The 20,014-nt window shown below is 31.9% G+C and overlaps 2 protein-coding genes across 2 annotated transcripts; both read left to right on the top strand.

The window, feature by feature from the left end:
- Nucleotides 1-4,230: 4,230 nt before the first annotated feature.
- On the top strand, nt 4,231-11,705 carry LOC142226466 (chitinase-like protein Idgf3). The gene is made up of 3 exons (XM_075296510.1): nt 4,231-4,437; nt 9,744-10,295; nt 10,359-11,705. Exons 1-3 carry the CDS (start codon nt 4,320-4,322, stop codon nt 11,012-11,014), a joined length of 1,326 nt encoding a protein of 441 aa, XP_075152625.1. The 5' UTR covers nt 4,231-4,319; the 3' UTR covers nt 11,015-11,705.
- Nucleotides 11,706-14,742: 3,037 nt separating this feature from the next.
- Nucleotides 14,743-16,302, top strand: LOC142226465 (chitinase-like protein Idgf3). Its single transcript, XM_075296509.1, has 3 exons — nt 14,743-14,908; nt 14,970-15,518; nt 15,582-16,302. The coding sequence occupies exons 1-3, from the start codon at nt 14,812-14,814 to the stop codon at nt 16,220-16,222; spliced, it is 1,287 nt and encodes a 428-aa protein (XP_075152624.1). The 5' UTR covers nt 14,743-14,811; the 3' UTR covers nt 16,223-16,302.
- Nucleotides 16,303-20,014: the final 3,712 nt, after the last annotated feature.

Below are 20,014 nucleotides of genomic sequence, written 5' to 3'. Positions count from 1 at the left end.
TTATGTAACTTTTTATTGGTATAGGGTATTTGACACGGAGTGTTACCAATTCAAAGGACCTCATTATGGAGATAACTTCCAGCATGTTTTCCCTTTAGTTCCGCTTTATTACATTCCGACTAGGTCTAGGTGAATTTGTTTTTTTGTTTATTACCTTGGGCGGCTCCTTGCCTTCCCGTTCTACCGTTGGTCATGATTCTTTGGTTTCCGACTTAAGTTCGGTGTCATTACCATACCATAGAATAATGATAGTGGTATTTTATAAGTTTGTCATTCCGTTTGTAACATACCGAAATATCGATTTTTGACTATATATAAATATGTCCGTCTATCTATCTGTTGTAATCACGGTACAGCCTTCAATAATGGCAATATCGTCCTGAAATTTGGCACATATTCTTCTTTTGTCTGCACATAAGCAAAGTTCGAAGATAGGCTACATCGATATTTTTTTTTTATAAACCAATCCCCCGATTTGGAGTCTTGATCGTCACCGTAATTTTCATTCAATTTGCCTGAAATTCAAAATATAGATATATTTTAGGTCCATGTATAGGTGTGCCAAATATGGAGTGTATAGACCGATCTCCAGATTTAACTTCTTGGGCGCCTAGAGACCGAAATTTTTATGCTATGTATCCGAAATTCAAAATATATACATACTTTAAGTCTACAAAGAGTCGTGCTGAATATGTTGTATATAGGTCCAGGTTTTGATATAGCTCCCATCTAAACCGATCCCTCGATTCGGAGTCTTGAGCGTTAAGACACCCTAATTTTCATCCGATTAGCTTGAAATCAAAAATCTAGACATATTTTAGGTCCATAAAGAGTTGTGCCAAATATGGAGTGTATCGGTCAATGATCGATCTCCCGATTTGACTTCTTGAGCATCTAGATATCCCAATTTGTATACAATTTGGCCAAAAAGATTTGTAGCGAATATGATGCATATAGGTCCACGCTATAGTATAGCCACTATATAGACAGATCTCCGATTTGACTTCTTGGACTTCTAAACGCCGCAATTTGTATCCGATTTGCTTGAAATATGAAATCTGGGGGTACTTTAGGTGTACAAAGAGATGTGCCGAATATGGTGTAAAGCGGCCCAGGTTTGTATATAGCTCCCATATAGGGCGATCTCCCGATTGTTCTTTTTGAGCAACTACGAGTATATATCAACATTTTCAGACCAAGTAATGAATTCAATAATAGCCAGTGCCTGGGAATCAAAATTTAATTTAATTTAATTTTAACAAACGATTCTATAGAAAAAAAATGTTAACACACGTTTCTATTGAAATAACATTTTTACAAAATTTTCTATAGAAATAAAGATTTGACAAAATTTTCTATAGAAATGACATTTTAATAAAATATTCTATAGAAAAAAATGTTAACAAACTTTTCTATAGAAATAAAATTTTGATAAAAAATTCTAAGGAAATAAAATTTTGAAAAAATTTTTCTATAGAAATAAAATTTTGGTAGATTATTTTTGGCTGGAGTGGCCGATATGGACCAATTTTTGTGTGATTGGAGATCGGCTATATATAACTATAGACCGATATGGACCAATTTTGGTATGGTTGTTAGCGGCCATATACTAACACCACGTTCCAAATTTGAACCAGATCGAAAGAATTTTGCTTCTCCAAGAGGCTCCGGAGGTTAAATCTTGGGATCGGGTTATATGGGGGCTATATATAATTGTGAACCGATGTGGACCAATTTTTGCATGGGTGTTAGAGACCTTATACTTACACCTCGTTCCACATTTGAACCGGATCGGATGAATTTTGCTCCTCCAAGAGGGTCCGGAGGTCAAATTTGGAGAATGGGTGCTATATATATAATTATGGCACGATATGGACCAATTCTGGCACGGTAGTTAGAGACCATATACTATACACCATGTTTCAAATTTCAATGAAATGAAATTTGTTTCTCTTTGAGGCTCCGCAAGCCGATGTGGACCAATTTTAGCATGGTTGTTAGAGACCATATTCCAACACCATGTACCAAATTTCAGCCAGATCGGATGAAATTTGCTTCTCTTTGAGGCTCCGCAAGCCAAATCTGTGGATCGGTTTATATGGGGGCTATATATAATTATGGACTGATGTGGACCAATTTTAGCATGGTTGTTAGAGACCATATTCCAACACCATGTACCGAATTTCAGCCAGATCGGATGAAATTTGCTTCTCTTTGAGGCTCCGCAAGCCAAATCTGAGGATCGGTTTATATGGGGGCTATATATAATTATGGACCGATGTGGACCAATTTTTGCATGGTTGTTAGATATCATATGTTGACACCAGTACCACATTTCAGCCGGATCGGGTGCAATTTGCTTCTCTTTGGGGCTGCGCAAGCCAAATTTGGGGATCGGTTTGTATGGGGGCTATATTTAATTATGGCCCGATGTAGACCAATTTTTGAATGGTGGTTAGAGACCATATACCAACACCATGTACCAAATTTCAGCAAGATCGGATGAAATTTGCTTCTCTTTGAGGCTCCGCAAGCCAATTCTGGGGATCGGTTTATATGGGGGCTATATATATTTATGACCGATGTGGAACAATTTTTGCATGGTTGTTAGAGACCATATACCAACACCATATACCAACACCATATACCAAATTTCAACGCGATCGGATGAAATATGCTTTTCTTAGAGGCTCCGCAAGCCAAATCTGAGGGTTCATTTATATGGGGGCTATATGTAAAAGTGGACCGATATGGCCCATTTGCAATACCATCTGACCTACATCAATAACAACTACCTGTGCCAAGTTTCAAGTCGATAGCTTGTTTCGTTCGGAAGTTAGGGTGATTTCAACAGACGGACCGACGGACGGACGGACGGACATGCTTAGATCGACTCAGAATTTCACCACGACCCAGAATATATATACTTTATGGGGTCTTAGAGCAATATTTCGATGTGTTACAAACGGAATGACAATGTTAATATACCCCCCATCCTATGGTGAAGGGTATAATAATTACGTATTTCCAATTAAAAAGTTGATTGATGTTGAAAATTGTTCAATTAATAAATTAATTGATAAAATTAACTTTTTAATCAGTATAGAAACATTGAGTTAATTAAGTCAATGATTAAAAATTTTAAAGTGTTTAATTACAAAATTAATTGATCCAATTAACTTTTTAACAAATTCCGGAATTGACTTAGTCAATAAAAAAATATTAAGAACGATTTTTTTTTTTAATTTTAACTAAAAATTTATTTCAAACAATCAATTTTTAATCAAACTAGAGCCACTATGTCAATTAAGAAAGTTTTTATAAATAGTTACGAGTTACAAAAATTAAATGAGTTTTGCCACAAACATCAATTAAATATGCACCCAGCTTGTCTGGAACTTTTGACATCAAATATATTCAAAAATTCGCAATATTTCTAGAATCGGTTTAGCATTTTGTTCGGCAAAATTTATATAGTTTGTACCATTTTATTAATTCTTTTACCTATTTGAAACAAAAATATTAAATTTCCCATTAAAAATACGAAAAAAGCGAATTAAAAAAAATTGACTCTAATGAGCTTCTTGTCCTGTTAAAATAAAGAACATCGTTGGGAGGACTTTTTGGAGGTGCTTTTAAAGTTGTGCCTGTAGATAAACTTCCAAAATTCTTTGCTGGGCAATTGAATTAATTAAAAAATAATTGAAATTTGCAAATGAGATCAATTATTTTTTTATCAAGTATTTTTTTTAATTTTCAATTAAAACAGTGATTGATTCTATCATTTTGGTCTTCATAGTGGGTATAAAATAGTCGGCCATGCCCCACTTTAGACTTTACTTACTTGTGTCTGTTCTCCGTTTGACAACATATGTGTGTTGATTCACTTTCATGGACGGATCGTTTTAAAACGTGAACGCCGTTCATGATTTTGTCTATGGGTATATATAGCCACAATCGATATATGTTTTGAAAATGGAATGCCAAACAACTTACTTATTTTTTGCTGAAAAGCTTGTGAACTTAATTTTTTCGCAGTGTAAAAATATACTCTCATTTGTAGACTGCTCACCAGACAAACCATAAACTTTTTGAGTCGTACATAATGAAAACTCAAACCCAAAAACCAACAACAAAAACAACAAACAAATAAATAAAAACAAAATAAAAATCACATTCATAAGTGTGACTTTTGTCTCTGCCAAATCGCACTCCCAATTCCAGCTAATTCAGTTCATTGAAATAAGTGTAGGAGATAAGATCACTGCGCATAAAGAAACACAAAATTTAGCGAAAATCGTCGATCGACAAACTGAGCTATGGAATACCGGCTACCATTCTGCATTGTTTTAGTGACACTGGGTCAATTGACCTTGGCTGGAGTTCTAGGTCCGAGAATGATATGTTACTATGATGCCGCCACTGAAGATAGACAAGGTAAGTAACGAAAAAAGGGATAATCTTTGGATTCAACAAAAACAGATTGGGAATTTCTTACTCCATCTAAAATACTTATCTTATCGAAGGAGAGGAATTTTTTCTAAAATTATTCTATTATAGCAAAATAATGTCATATTTATAATTTACTGTAATATAAACAAATCTAAAATACAGTTTGTCAAAGCAAAACATTTTTGTTTTGCCTGACAATCTCTCACACAAGAAAACGTCATTGATTCTGGATGATTCAACCGAACAAACATTGTGTGAAAAAAACGCACTCGAAGATTCCGTTGAATTCAATTTAAATATTGAAAAGAGCATAAGTCTAGCAATGGCTATGGGTACTCAGAGAAATAAAATTTAGACAAAATTTTCTATACAAATAAAATTCTGAAGTAAAATTTTGACAAAATTTTCTATAGAAATAAAATTTTGCAAAAATTTTCTATAGAAATAAAATTTTGCAAAAAGTTCTATAAAAATAAAATTTTGGCAAAATTTAGTATAAAACTAAAATATTCTATAGAAATAAAACTTTGACAAAACTTTCTATAGAAATAAAATTTTGACAAAAGTGTCTATAGAAATAAAATTTTGCAAAAATTTTCTATAGAAATAAAATTTTCTTGCTATAGAAAAATTTGTCAAAATATTATTTCTTTATAAAATTTAGTCAAATTTTTATTTTTATTGCTTTAAAATTTTAACTGTACAGAAAATTTTTGTCAAATTTTATTTCTATAAAAAGTTCTGTCAAAATTTGAATTCTATATAAAATTCTGTCAAAATTTCATTTCTTTAGAATATTATTGCCAAAATTTTATCTCTACAGATAATTTTGTCAAAATTTTATTTCTGTAATAAATTTTATACAAAAATACAATTTGGACAATATTTTCTACAGAAATAGAATTTTGATTAAATTGTCTATAATAATAAAATTTGACAAAACTTTATACAGAAATAAAATCTTGACTACATTTTTATAGAGATTAAATTTTGAATAAATTATCTGTAGAAATAAAATTTTGAAAAAAGGTCTTCACTAAATTTTTCATAGAAATACAATTTTGACAAAATTTTCTATAGAAATATAATTTTGACAAAATTTTCTATAGAAATAAAATGTTGACAAAATTTTCTATATAAATAAAATGTTGACAAAATTTTCTATAGAAATACAATTTTGATAAAGTTTTTAACAGAAATAAAATTTTGACCCCATTTTATACAGAAATAAAATTTTGACAAAATTTTCAGTAGGTATAAAATTTTCAGTAGGTATAAACTTTTTTCTATAGAAATAAAATTTTCAGAAAATTGTCTATTGAAATAAAATGTTGATAAAGTTGTCTACGAAAATAAAATGTTGAAAATATTTTCTACATAAACAAAATGTTGACCACATTTTCTATATAAATACAATTTGGCAAAATTTCTATAAAATTTTCTATAGAAATAAAATTTTCTATAAAAATTAAATTTGGTCAAATTTTCTATAGAAACAAGATATTTACCAAATTGTCTATAGAAATAAAATTTTACAAAATTTTATGTAGAAATAAAATACTGACTAAATTTGTTATAGAATTACAATTTTGACAAAATTTTCTACAAAAATAAAATTTTGACAAAATTTTCTGTTGAGATAAAACTTTCACAAAATTTTCTATAGAAATAAAAGTTTTGACAAAATTTTCAGTAGGTATAAAATTTTGAAAAAAAAAATTCTATAGAAATAACATTTTAGAAAATTTTCTATAGAAATAAAATGTTGACAAAGTTGTCTACAAAAATGAAATGCTGAAAAAATTTTCTACACAAATAAAATTTTGACCACATTTTCTATATAAATACAATTTTGACAAAATTTCTATAAATTTTTCTATAGAAATAAAATTTTCTATAAAAATTAAATTTGGTAAAATTTTCTATAGAAACAATGTGTTGACCAAATTGTCTATAGAAATAAAATTTTACAAAGTTTTATGTAGAAATAAAATATCGACTAAATTTGTTATAGAATTAAAATTTTGATAAAATTTTCTACAAAAATAAAATTTTGACAAAATTTTCTGTTGAGATAAAACTTTCACAAAATTTTCTATAGAAATAAAAGTTTTGACAAAATTTTCAGTAGGTATAAAATTTTGAAAAAAAAAATCTATTGAAATAACATTTTAGAAAATTTTCTATAGAAATAAAATGTTGACAAAGTTGTCTACAAAAATAAAATGTTGAAAAAATTTTCTACACAAATAAAATTTTGACCACATTTTCTATATAAATACAATTTTGACAAAATTTCTATAAATTTTTCTATAGAAATAAAATTTTGAAAAAATTTTGTATAAAAATTAAATTTGGTAAAATTTTCTATAGAAACAATGTGTTAACCAAATTGTCTATAGAAATAAAATTTTACAAAGTTTTATGTAGAAATAAAATATCGACTAAATTTGTTATAGAATTAAAATTTTGACAAAATTTTCTACAAAAAAAAATTGGCAAAATAAAACTTTGACAAATTTTTTTAAAGAAATAAAAGCTTTGACAAAATTTTCTGTAGGCATAAAATTTTGAAAAAAAATTCTATAGAAATCAAATTTTGACAGATAATTTTATTCTGTCAAATTTTAATTTTATTAGAAAATTGTTGCCAACATTTTATTTCTACAGATAATTTTGTCAAAATTTTATTTCTATAATAAATTTTGTTAAAATTTTATTTCTATAGAAAATTTTGTTAAAATTTTATTTCTATATAATATTTTATCAAATTTTATTTCTATAAACAATTTTGTCAAAACTTTGTAAAGAAAACTTTGTCAAAATTTTATTTCTACAGATAATGTGATCAATATTTTATTTCTGTAGAAAATTGTTTCAAAATTTTATTTTTGTAGACAACTTTGTCAACATTTTATTTCTATAGAAAATTTTCTGAAAATTTTGTTTCTATAGAATTTTTTTGTTTTCAAAATTTTATACCTACAGAAAATTTTGTCAAAGCTTTTATTTCTTTAAAAAATTTGTCAAAGTTTTATTTTGCCAATTTTTTTTTGTAGAAAATTTTGTCAAAATTTTAATTCTATAACAAATTTAGTCGATATTTTATTTCTACATAAAATTTTGTAAAATTTTATTTCTATAGACAATTTGGTCAACACATTGTTTCTATAAAAAATTTTACCAAATTTAATTTTTATAGAAAATTTTGTGAAAATTTTATTTCTATAGAAAATTCTATAGAACTTTTAATAATAATAATTGTATTTATATAGAAAATGTGGTCAACATTTTATTTGTGTAGAAAAATTTTTCAACATTTTATTGTGTAGACAACTTTGTCAAACATTTATTTCTAGAGAAAATTTTCTGAAAATTTTATTTCTATAGAATTTTTTTCAAAATTTTATACCTACTGAAAATTTAGTCAAATCGTTATTCCTATAGAAAATTTTGTCAAAATTGTATTTCTATAGAAAATTTTGTCAAAATATTATTTCTATAGAAAATTTTGTCAAAATTTCATTTGTATAGAAAATTTTGTCAACATTTTATTTCTATAGAAAATCTTGTCAAAATTTTATTTTTGTTGAAAATTTTGTCAAAATTTTATTTCTATAGAAAATTTTGTCAAAATTTTATTTCTACAGAAAATCTTGTCAACATTTTATTTCTACAAAAAATTTTGTTAAATTTTATATCTATAGAAAATTTGGTCAAAACTTTCTTTCTATAGAAAATGTAACCAAATTTTTTTTATAGAAAATTTTGTCAAAATTTTATTTCTATTGAAATTTTTGTCAACATTTTATTCCTATAGAAAATTTAGTCAAAATGTTATTTCTATAGACAGTTTTGGCAAAACTTTGGTTCTATATAACATTTTGTCAAACCTTTGTTTCTATAGAAAATTTAACCAAATTTTATTTCTGTGGAAAATTTTGTCAAAATTATATTTCTATAGAAAATTTTGTCAAAATTTTATTTCTATGAAAAATTTAGTCAAGACCTTTTTCAAAATTTTATTTCTACAGAATATTTAGTCAAAATTTAATCTCTATAAAAATGTAGTCAAGATTTTATTTCTGTATAAAGTTTTTAAATGTTTTTTTGTTAAAGACAATTTTATTAATATTATTTTTTAATTTTATTTTTGTAGAAAATTTTCTCAAAATACTATTTCTGTAGAAAATGTTGTCAAAATTTTATTTCTGTAGAAAAATTTTGCAAAATTTTATTTATATAGAACATTTTGCAAAATTTTGTTTCTATAGAATAATTTCTCACAATTTTATTTCTATAGAAAATTTTCTCAAAAATTTATTTCTATAGAAAATTTTCTCAAAATTTTATTTTCATAGACGATTTTCACAAAAATTTATTTCTATGGAATTTTTTTGTCAAAATTTTATTTCTATAGAAAGTTTTGTTAACATTTTAATTCTAGAGGAAATTTGTGAGGTACTTCACAAATTGGGGAGGAATCTACCAAAATATCAAGAATTCTACTAATCTACCAAGCAGTAAAAAAGCTACCATTTTGATAGAAATCTACCAATTGTGGCAACCGTTGGATGGACATCGCCAGATCGACTCAAAATGTCATCACGACCCAGAATGTACACACTTTATGGGGCCTTAGGCCAATATTTTATTTGTTATAAACGGAATGACAAAGTTTATATACCCCCTCCAGGCATTCTATGGTGCAGGGTATACAAATAAAGAACAAGTCCTTGTACTTGAGAACCGTTTAAATGCTAATTGGTACCATTTGTTTTCTCTTGAAGAAAACTTTTTTTACAAGGATTTAACACATGGTAAATATACGAGTATGTTCTGAATAAGGATTAAAAGGCTGCTGTAAAAATGATCAACAACTATTATATAGTAACGAACCCTTTCCTCAAAAGCCACGTTCTCTGTGGTGGACATCGGTAGTGAAAGTGTTAAGAATCAATGGTAAAAATTTTTATCAATGCAAACTTCCAGAAATTGACATTATTGTTGACTGTGTATGTGGGAGCCACCGTGTTGCAATGGTTAGCATGCCCGCCTTGCATACACAAGGTCGTGGGTTCGATTCCTGCTTTGACCGAACACCAAAAAGTTGAGCGGTGGATTATCCCACCTCAGTAATGCTGGTGACATTTGCCACCTAACCTAACCTATGGGTCTATGTATATGATTTTGTTTTTTGTAATTTTTATCGATGTTTTTTTTTTATCAAATTTATCGATAAAATATAATCTATATAAATTCACCTTGAATATTTCTCATTATTTTTACAGGAGAGGCAAAAATGACAGTCCAAGAATTTGAGTCCATTGTACAGTTCTGTACACATGTAGTCTATGGTTATGCTGGCATTGATCCCGAAACCTTTGAAATCATTAGTCTCAATGCTCAAAGAGATGTAAAGAGACGCCATTTCTCAACAATTACTGAATTAAAAGATCGTTATCCTAGTACAAAATTCCTGCTGAGTATTGGTGGCGATAAGGATCTAGATAAACCAGAAAAATATATCAATCTTTTGGAATCGGGAAAAGTCAATCAAACAAAATTCATAGAATCTACCCGAGATGTCTTAAGGGCGTACAATTTTGATGGTATAGATTTGGCATTCCAATTTCCAAGGAATAAACCATTGAAAGTTCATTCAGATGTGGGCCAGGTATGGAAATCATTTAAGAAATTCTTTAGTGGTGACCATATTGTAGATGAGAAGTCGGATGAACATAAAGATCAATTCACGGAATTAATTAAGGATTTGAAGACGGCATTTAGACCCTATGACTTGATGATAACCTTGACGGTGTTACCCAATGTCAATTCATCATGTGAGTATTTTTCAAATTAAAAAATAAATAAATTTAAATAAATTTTTGTTACATTTTTTCTAGGGTATTTTAATGCTCCTGCCATTATTAATAATTTGGATTATGTTACCTTGGCGGCATTTGATTTTACCACACCCGATCGTAATCCTTTGGAGGCTGATTATACTGCACCTTTGTTCCCATTACCTCCTGGAGGCAATCGTTTGACTCATTACAGTGTGGACTATCAAATCGACCATTGGATTTCTCAACGTATACCCCATAGTAAAATCAATATTGGCATTACCACCTATGGAAGAGCATGGAAAATGACCTCCGCATCCAAAGATGATGGTGTACCAGTTGTCCAGAATACTGATGGACCAGCCCCACCAGGCGTTGAGAGCAAAACTCCTGGGTTACTAAAATATTCAGAAATATGCCAGCTGACCAGCCCTTGGAAAGTAGATCGCAAAGATGATGGGGCTCCTTTGCGTCGCATTGTTGATCGCACTCTCAAGTACGGTGTCTATGCTTTTCGTCCTGCCGATGACAAAGGTGAAAATGGTATGTGGGTGAGCTTTGAAGATACCGATACTGTTGCCATAAAGGCGACCTATATCAAGAATCGTGGATTGGGAGGTGTTGCCTTGTTTGACATTACTATGGATGATTATCGTGGCAGCTGTGCAAATGAAAAATTCCCTTTACTGAAAGCTATTAAATATAAACTTTTATAGAGGGCAGAGGGAAATGTTTTGTGTTAGTCAGCAATTGTTGGTGCTACCGTAGATATACTTAGGATTCAAGAATATTAAAAATGTTGTGTTTACACTGAAAAAACAGTGAACCCACCAGGAAGAAAAATTTCGGTTAATTTTAGAAAATTTTGAATATTTTTAGAAAATTTTAACTAAACAGTATAACAAACGCTGGCATCACGCCGATGTAATAAAAATAAGTAAATATTTTTCGACAAATTCAAGAAAATTTATTAGACATAATTAAGTTTTTTCACTTATTAAAGAAAATTTTATTGTTTTAAGTAAAAAAATGGAGTACAAAATTGTAAGAATGTCTTTAGTGACATACGAAGTTCATGATGAACGCATTTGTAGTAAAATTTACAAATTTAAAGAAATATTGAACTATTTTGTGGAAGACACGAATTTAGTTAATCTTTATCCTTCATTTGTGTAAATTAATTTAACTAACGCACACAAAAAATTATTAGAGTAGAGGAAACTTTCTCCAAACATAATAATTCCATGAACTAAACAAAGTTAAATTGGCTTTAGTGAAATAGAGAGTTCACTTTTTTTTGAGAGTAGTTAGAAATTATTTTCAGTTTGTAAATTTAAATATTAATGACTAAAACAAATAACCAGATATACATAGAATGAAAATTTAAATAAAAATTACTCAATAAGATTTCGAATTTGTATGAAATTGTTGTCAAACGATTTATGATTTAATGCGGGATTAACTGAACCTATAGAAGATTACATTGGGCCAACTTCGAGTAAGGTTAGGTTAAAGTGGCAGCCTGATTAAGTTTCAGGCTCACTTAGACTATTCAGTCCATTGTGATACCACATTTAACTAAAAGTACATATTAAATATGGGCACTTCTAGTGTTAACCACTGAACGAAATATTGCTCTAAGACCCCATAATGTATATATATTCTGGGGCGTGGTGAAATTCTGAGTCGATCTAAGCATGTCCGTCCGTCCGTTGAAATCACGCTAACTTCCGAACGAAACAAGCCATCGACTTGAAACTTGGCATAAGTAGTTGTTATTGATGTAGGTCGGATGGTATTGCAAATGGGCCATATCGGACCACTTTTATGTAAAAATTTTAGAAATTTGGTACGTGGTGTTAGTATATGGTCTCTAACAACCATGCAAAAATTGGTTCATATCGGTCCATACTTATATATAGCCCCCATATAAATCGATCCCCAGATTTGACCTCCGGAACCTCTTGGAGGAGCACAATTCATCCGATTCGGTTGAAATTTGGTACATTTCGCTAGTATATGGCCGCAAACAACCATGCAAAAATTGGTAGAAATAGAAGAATAGAACATTTCCAAAATTGTATTTCTATAGAAAATTTTATAAAATTGTTTTTATTTAGGGTATAACCACATAGTGGTCAGGGTATAATAAGTTTGATCGGCCAAAAAATGTGCCTACCAGAAATTTTGATTTTAGACCCCATAAAATATATACCGATCGACTCAGAATCACCTCCTGAGTCGATTTAGCGCTTGGTGTCCGTCCGTCCGTCTGTCCATGTATTTGTTGTTCACAGGATTCCGGTCGCAATTATTAACCGATTTTGATGAAATTTGTTACAGAGAGTTTTTTGGGCACAAGGACGAACGCTATTGAATTTTGAAGAAATCGGATCAAATTTAGATATAGCTTCCATATATATGTATCGACCGATTTCGACAAATGGGGTCACGTTGCCCTTTTTTTCAAAGGTATCGTCACCAAATTTGGCAAAAGGTAATCTTTTCCATTGCCCTCCAAGTCTGTAAAATTTCATCCAAATCGGTTCAGATTTAGATATAGCTCCCATATATATGTATAGCCCGATTTTCCCAAATTTGGCCATAGAACCCTTATTTATTAACCGATCTTACTAAAAGTTGGCTAAATCCAGTCCTCTATAGTACTAACTATATGTGCAAAATTTCATCGAAATCGGTTCAGATGTAGATATAGCTCCCATATATGTATCACACGATTTTGAAAATTTTGCCCCTAATAACTTTATGTTTGACCATACAAGACTCATTTCTTAACTGATCTTACTCAAATCTTGCACAAGGTAACCTTTTGTGGTATTAATCAAACCCGCAAAATATTATGCAAATTGGTTCAGATTTAGATATAGCTTCCATATATATGCATCGCTCGATTTTCCCAAATTTGACCATAATACTCTTATTTATTAACCAATATTACTCAAATTTCAAATTTTGATGTACAAGCCGATCGTACTTATACGTACTTGTAGCTCTTACATAGGAATATTGCTCGATTTTTACAAATTTGCATTTATTACCCACGCTAATTTAACCATTTTCTCTTTTTTTAATAATGGGCTCAATATTAGTGGCATACTAACTCCGTAGTTGCAATATCAACACAGCCAGTGTTGCTAGAAGTAGGGGAAATTCCCTCTATGTAGGGTTTTTCTAATATTTAGCGTCTTGTAGGGACGTAGGGCAACAATGTAGGCCATTTTCACTCAACACAATTTGTAATAATTTTTACATTTTGGTGGCTCTAGAGGAGGAAATTAGAAGCCGGCAAGGCTTGATCTTTAACAATGTGTGGTAAACTTTATTCCTGTAGAAAATTTTGTCAACATTTTATTTCTATGGAACATTTTGTCAAAATTGTATTTGTATAGAAATTTTTTTCAAAAAATTGTATCAAAATTTTATTTCTGTGGAATTTTTCTCAAAATTTTATTTCTATAGAATTTATTGTCAAAATTTTATTTCTATAGAAAAATTTCTCACAAAAATTTGTGTATAGAAACTTTTTCCAAAATTTTATTTTTATAGAGATTTAACAAAAAAGATTACTAATTTGGGTAGAATTCTACCAACTGTGTCAACCGTGGTGGTAATACAAATTTATATTCTAAGTTATATACGTTGCATATTTATGTTTTAAGATAATAAAGTACTTAGAACCATTTTTGTTTTGTATTTTTTTTTTAAATTTAAACAAAAATATAGTAGGGAAAATTGTTTGGGAATGTATGGGAAAGTATGGAGCTTTTTTGTCCTTTTACTTTCTACGTTACTTACTTGTTTCTATAGAAAATTATATTTCATTGTCATTTTAATCATTGTGTAGTTCATTCATACTATTTTTTAGAAGTGTACGAAAAATTTCTTCTGCTTTAGTTAGCATTGAACTTATTTGTATATCATTGAAATTTCATTGGTATTTATTTCATAAGATTTTTGAGTCATATTTGGAATAAAGAAGAATTCCTTGGGCAGGAAAAGAATTCTTAAAAATGTTTAACAATAAACTAAAACAAAATATTTTTTTTTGCAATAAATATAAGTTAATTTTCATCAGTTTGACAACTTTTCTGTCGGTATATATAGTTGTTTAAATAACATAGACTCTATATGTAGGAGACAATGTTAAGAAGTTTTAAAATACCATGCCAGCAGCAATTGTTTCCATCGATTGTAGATGACAGTCTTTAGTAGAACTTTGTACGTAACCCATGGTGGAGGGTACATAAGATTCGGCCCGGCCGAACATTCCGCCGTATTTACTTGTTATTTGTAATACTATTAATATAGTAACCATTAATAAATCGCGCCATTTGTGGATCAAAAATAGTCTAGATGTTTTCCATTATTAATAAAAGGCTTAACCACAGTGAAGAAAATGGTATGCGAGTATCTATAAAGAAGATCAGCCCTGGTCTACAGGCAACAACCTGCACTTGTGTCGAACGTATTGAAAGCAATATCAGTTGCAAAAATGTATTTGAAATGCACCCTAGCTGCATTATTTCTATTGCTGATTCAATCGAAAGAGCTGCAAAGCTCAAAGATTGTTTGCTTTTTCGACTCCTCAAGTAAGTTTGAAAAGCCAAAATCGTATGGAAAATTGTAGCTCTAAAAATTTCTTTTGTGTAGATCCCTCTGAAATTTCTTTGGTATCCTTGGAGATAGCTTTAGGCGAATGCAGCCATTTCATTTATGGATATGCTGCTATAATTCCACACTTCTATAGGCTTTTCTTGGATGGCACCATACAACGATCATTGCAAGTAACGGATATTGCAGAGTTAAAGAAAAAGTTTCCCCATGTGAAATTTCTTTTGAGTCTAGGTGGAAATCGTGATTCTGGAGATACTTTAAAATATCTGCAATTGCTTGAAACTAAAACTGGCTTGCAGGAGAGTTTCATAGGATCGGTTTTGGACATCTTAAAAAGATACAATTTTGATGGCTTAGATCTGGCCTACCAATTTCCAACTAAAGAAGTTATCAAAGAATCTTCATATGATGCAGGAAGTTTCTGGAGAGGTATAAGCAACATTTTCAAATCGAAAACCAATGATGAAACAAAATTTGGGAAATACAAACCATTGTTTACTAAATTGGTAAAGACCCTTGGATACCATATGAAACGAAAGGGATTTCTGTTAACCTTAAGTGTTTTACCCAATGTCAAAGTCAGTTGTAAGTACAATATGAAATTTAAATTTACAAATTAAAAACAAAAAATTAAAATATTTCTTCCAGGGTTTATTGATATTCCTGCATTGACGGAGCATTTGGATTTTATTAATCTTTGGGCATTTGACTTTGTCACACCTCGTAATAGTCCTCTGCGGGCGGATTTTCCAGCACCCCTGTATGCCCCAACTCGTTGTGATTCCCATTCTGTCCTAAGCAACATCAATTCGCTAGTCCAATATTGGATGGGACAAAATATAACTAAAGACAAATTAATATTGGGTATTCCCTCCTATGGACACACTTGGAAAATGTCTTCTCAAAAATCATGGAGTCATAATAAGCCCCCTGTGGAAAATGTTCAAGGTCCTTCAACCCTCGGCAAGGAGTTACAAACACCAGGGCTAGTCAATTGGTTGGAAATATGTTTGCTTCTAAAAAATCGTACATTGGTGGTCAAGGGATCTTATGATCATGGTCAATATTTTGTATTTCCATCTACGGAGAATTTCCACCATGACACTTGGATTACTTTCGATGCACCAAATGTGGCCTATCAGAAGACATTGTATGCAAGTGAAAAAGGATTGGGTGGTGTTGCTCTCATGGATTTAAGTTGCGATGACTATTCTGGTAGTTGTACTGGTTTAAGATTTCCAATTTTGAGATATATGAAGGGGATATTTACGGAAAAAGATATGTTTTAGTGAGTAAATAAAATGTGCCATTGCCACAACTTTCATAATAAGCAAGTGAATAAAGTAGAAAGTTGAGCGGAATTAATAAATTAATTAATAAATTTTTGGGTGTGGGGATAACTCGACCACCATGGTGGTCTACAGACTTAAGTAGTATGGGGAAATCCTGCAGAGACCTCTTTAACAGAGCAAAGGGGGCATTGAGCGCTTACAAGATGAATCTGAGAGAATTAGCGAGAACTGAGAAAGGCTCAGCACAAGTCTTGGTATGATTACTTTAGAAATGATTGAAAGTAAGCCCGAAGTTTCCGTATGAAGGAAGGTACTAGCTTCCACTAACTCTGCTTCGGGTTTCATTAAAACATCGGAAGACCATTGGACAACGTCCAGTTAGGAGATGCTAAGGGTATTATTGGACATACATTTTCCTGGAAAACAGATAGTTGAAGCATCTTCTGGCAGTACCATAGATGCTCAGTGGTCATTTCCTACCGAGGAAAGTGTATCGGAATCTAGAATAGAATTGACTAGTTTTGGATCTTTGAAATCCTCCGGACCTGATGGAATTACTCCGGCAAAGTTACTAGCAGTGACTGACAGAATTATCCCGTGATTGTCGGCGATATATAAAGGATGTATCAACTTAGCATAAATTCCAGGACAATGGAGGCAAACAAAATTCGTTTTCATACCTAAAGCGGGAAAATCCTCTCACTGGAGTGCGAAGGATTTCCGACCAATCAGCTTATCCCCATTCTTTCTTTGGACTCTGGAGGGGATGATAGATAGTTATCTTAGAACTAGCATCGATTAAAGATTGCTCTCAAAAATACACTATGCTTACCCGAAGGACAGGTCTACTGAGACCGCATTGCATGAACTAGTCAGCTTTATTGAAAGCTCACTAGCTATCAATGAACACACAATTGTGACTTTTCTAGACATCAAAGGAGCATTCAATAACGTCCATTCGAGTTCGATAAATGGATTTACAACTTCGAATGTGGATCAAAGGATACTTGGGCCGTTAGACGAACTACTAACGAAGAGACCTATTTCATCCACACTAGGGCAAGCCAACGTTCAAAGGTATGTGAATCGAAGCACTACTCAAAGAGGAGTTCTATCGTCTCTTCTTTGGAATGTTGCTATAAACAACCTTCTGGTTTCCCTAGAAAAAGAAAGAATAAAAGTGGTGGCATATGCAGATGATGTGGCTTTAGCAGTCAGAGAAAAATTACCATCCACAATTAGGGATATTATACAAGAAGCCCTCCGTATGACTGGGAAATGGGTGAAAGAGAATGGTCTTCGGGTAAGTCCTGCAAAGACAGAACTAGTCATGTACTGCAAAGATCGGAAAATTCCCACCATTAAGCCCATCTCCTTAGGGGGTGATGAATTTCCCAATGGTGAATGTGCAAAATACCTTGGTGCTATTTTGGACAGGAAACTGAACTTTAAGCTTAATATTGAAGAAAGGGCGAGAAAAAAGACGGTAGCTTTGTACCCCTGCAAAAAGGCAAAAAGTGGGGACTAAAACCGAAAATTATGTACAGGATATACACTACAGTGATTATACCTATAGTGCTATATGGTGCTGTGGTCTGGTGGCCGGTACTTCAGCAGCCGACAAGTTTAGATAAAAATAAACGAACGTGTATCCCAGGCGCATTCTGTAAGAGAGGAATCGATTCCTTTAATGCCATGCTGCATCGACATACTGGCAAAACAGTCAGCTGCAACAAAGACTGTACGGTTCGGTCCTTAAAGTAATCACTACTCAGTGTAGTGTTTTTCAGGCTGAAATATTTGCAATAAAAGATATTGAAAATTGGCTGAGAAGCAATGTCTTAACAAACGTTGGCATTAATATATACTTAAACAGTCGTCCTGTGATAAAATCCTTGGGCTCTGTGTTCCTTAACTCGAAAACGGCCATCGACTGTCGCAAATCTTTCAACGAGATGGCTGAGCAGTACAATATTCACCTCAAATGGGTGCCTGGTCACCGGAACATACCAGGAAACTGCGAAGCACATGAGATAGCAAGACTAGGAACTACATCATATATTCCAGGAGAACAATAATCTGTTGGCTACCTGCAAGCTCTTACTGCGTGAGATGACCGTTATGATGGAGAATGTGCAAGGGTTGCAACAACACCTAACAAATATGACACACTAGATATGCTAGTCCGTCCGTCCGTCTTTTGAAATCACGCTAACTTTCCGAACGAAACACGCTATCGACTTGAAACTTGGCACAAGTAGTTGTTATTGATGTAGGTCGGACGGTATTGCAAATGGGCCATATCAGTCCACTTTTACGCAAAGACCCCATATAAACGGACCCCCAAAGTTGGCTTGCGGATCCTCTAAGAGAATCAAATTTCATCCGATCCGGCTGAAATTTGTTACATGGCGTTAGTATATGGTCTCTAACAATCATGCAAAAATTGGTCCACATCGGTCCATAATTATATATAGCCCACATATAAACCGATTATCAGATTTGACCTCCGGAGCCTCTTGGAAAACCAAAATTCATCTGATTCAGTTGAAATTTGGTACGTGGTGTTAATATATGGCCTCAAACGCCCATGCACAAATTGGTCGAAATCGGTCCATAATTATATATAGGCCCCATATAAACCGATCCCCAAATTTGACCTCCGGAGCCCCTTGGAAAAGCAAAATTCATCCGATTCGGTTGAAATTTGGTACGTGTTGGTAGTATATGATATTTAACAACCATGCCAAAAGTGGTCCATATCAGTCCATTATCATATATAGCCCCCATATAAACCGATCCCAAGATTTGGTTTTGGAGCCTCTTGGAAGGGCAAATTTCATCCGAGTCAGTGGAAATGTGGTACGTTGTGCTCGTATATGGCCGCTAACAACTATGCCAAAATTGGTCCGTATCGGTCTATATTTATATAAAGCCCCAGAGAAATCGATCCCCAATCACACAAAAATTGTCCACTTCGGTTCATAACAGTTTAGAGGACGATGTTATGAAGTTTTAACTAACCTCGCCATCGGCAAGTATTAGCACAACCCAAGTATGCAATTCGATTGTGGATGACAGTCTTTAGTATAATTTTCTGCGCAATACATAAGATTCGGCATGGCCGAACTTTAGACCGTATATACTTGTTTTGTCTAATATATGCCCCGTATGAATTTACAATTTAGTAGATGAAGTTAAGAAGTTTTAAGATACCTTGACATCGGGAAGTATTTCCACTACCTAAGTAATTCGAATGTTGGTGACAGTCTTTAGTAAAAGTTTCTACGCAATCCATGGTGGCTTGTTTTTACTTTTTTTTTGCTTTTCTATTTAATTAACTACATTTAATTTGCCAAAATTTAAATTTTGACTTTAAACTAAAATAACTTCATCGGAATCGGGAAAAATTGATAGAGAAATGTTGGTGGAAGAGCCTCCATTTTTTTTGCTGGGCATATATGAAGGCTGTAGACTGATTACAACGGACAAACAGACAAACCTGGCTATACCGTCTTCGATTCTCGATCAAAAATTTGTATACTGTATCGAAAATCCATATTTCGATATGTTAAGGTGGTGGGTATAAAAGCTCAAGGAAAACTTTAGATTGCAGCCTCAATCGCATTCGTATTGTATGCTTAATAAACTCTCAAACATTTTCAACATCTTAATAGAGCAATGTAAATGACTACTGCAGTTGCTATCTCAGCAAAAAATGGTCCCAAAACCCAAAGACAATTGCAGAAAAAAAACTTCTTCCCAAATATTTGTCCACCACAAAATATT

Source organism: Haematobia irritans, chromosome 2, assembly GCF_050003625.1.
Source record: "Haematobia irritans isolate KBUSLIRL chromosome 2, ASM5000362v1, whole genome shotgun sequence".
Lineage (NCBI taxonomy): Eukaryota > Metazoa > Arthropoda > Insecta > Diptera > Muscidae > Haematobia > Haematobia irritans.
The sequence above is the reverse complement of the archived record's forward strand: the minus strand, read 5'-3'. Positions and strand labels throughout refer to the sequence as shown.

Coding starts and splice junctions, on each gene's coding strand:
- LOC142226466 (XM_075296510.1), top strand. CDS start 4,320: ATGGAATACCGGCTACCATTCTGCATTGTTTTAGTGACACTGGGTCAA. Junction 4,438..9,743: donor CGCCACTGAAGATAGACAAG/GTAAGTAACGAA, acceptor TTATTTTTACAG/GAGAGGCAAAAATGACAGTC. Junction 10,296..10,358: donor ACCCAATGTCAATTCATCAT/GTGAGTATTTTT, acceptor CATTTTTTCTAG/GGTATTTTAATGCTCCTGCC.
- LOC142226465 (XM_075296509.1), top strand. CDS start 14,812: ATGTATTTGAAATGCACCCTAGCTGCATTATTTCTATTGCTGATTCAA. Junction 14,909..14,969: donor TTGCTTTTTCGACTCCTCAA/GTAAGTTTGAAA, acceptor TCTTTTGTGTAG/ATCCCTCTGAAATTTCTTTG. Junction 15,519..15,581: donor ACCCAATGTCAAAGTCAGTT/GTAAGTACAATA, acceptor TATTTCTTCCAG/GGTTTATTGATATTCCTGCA.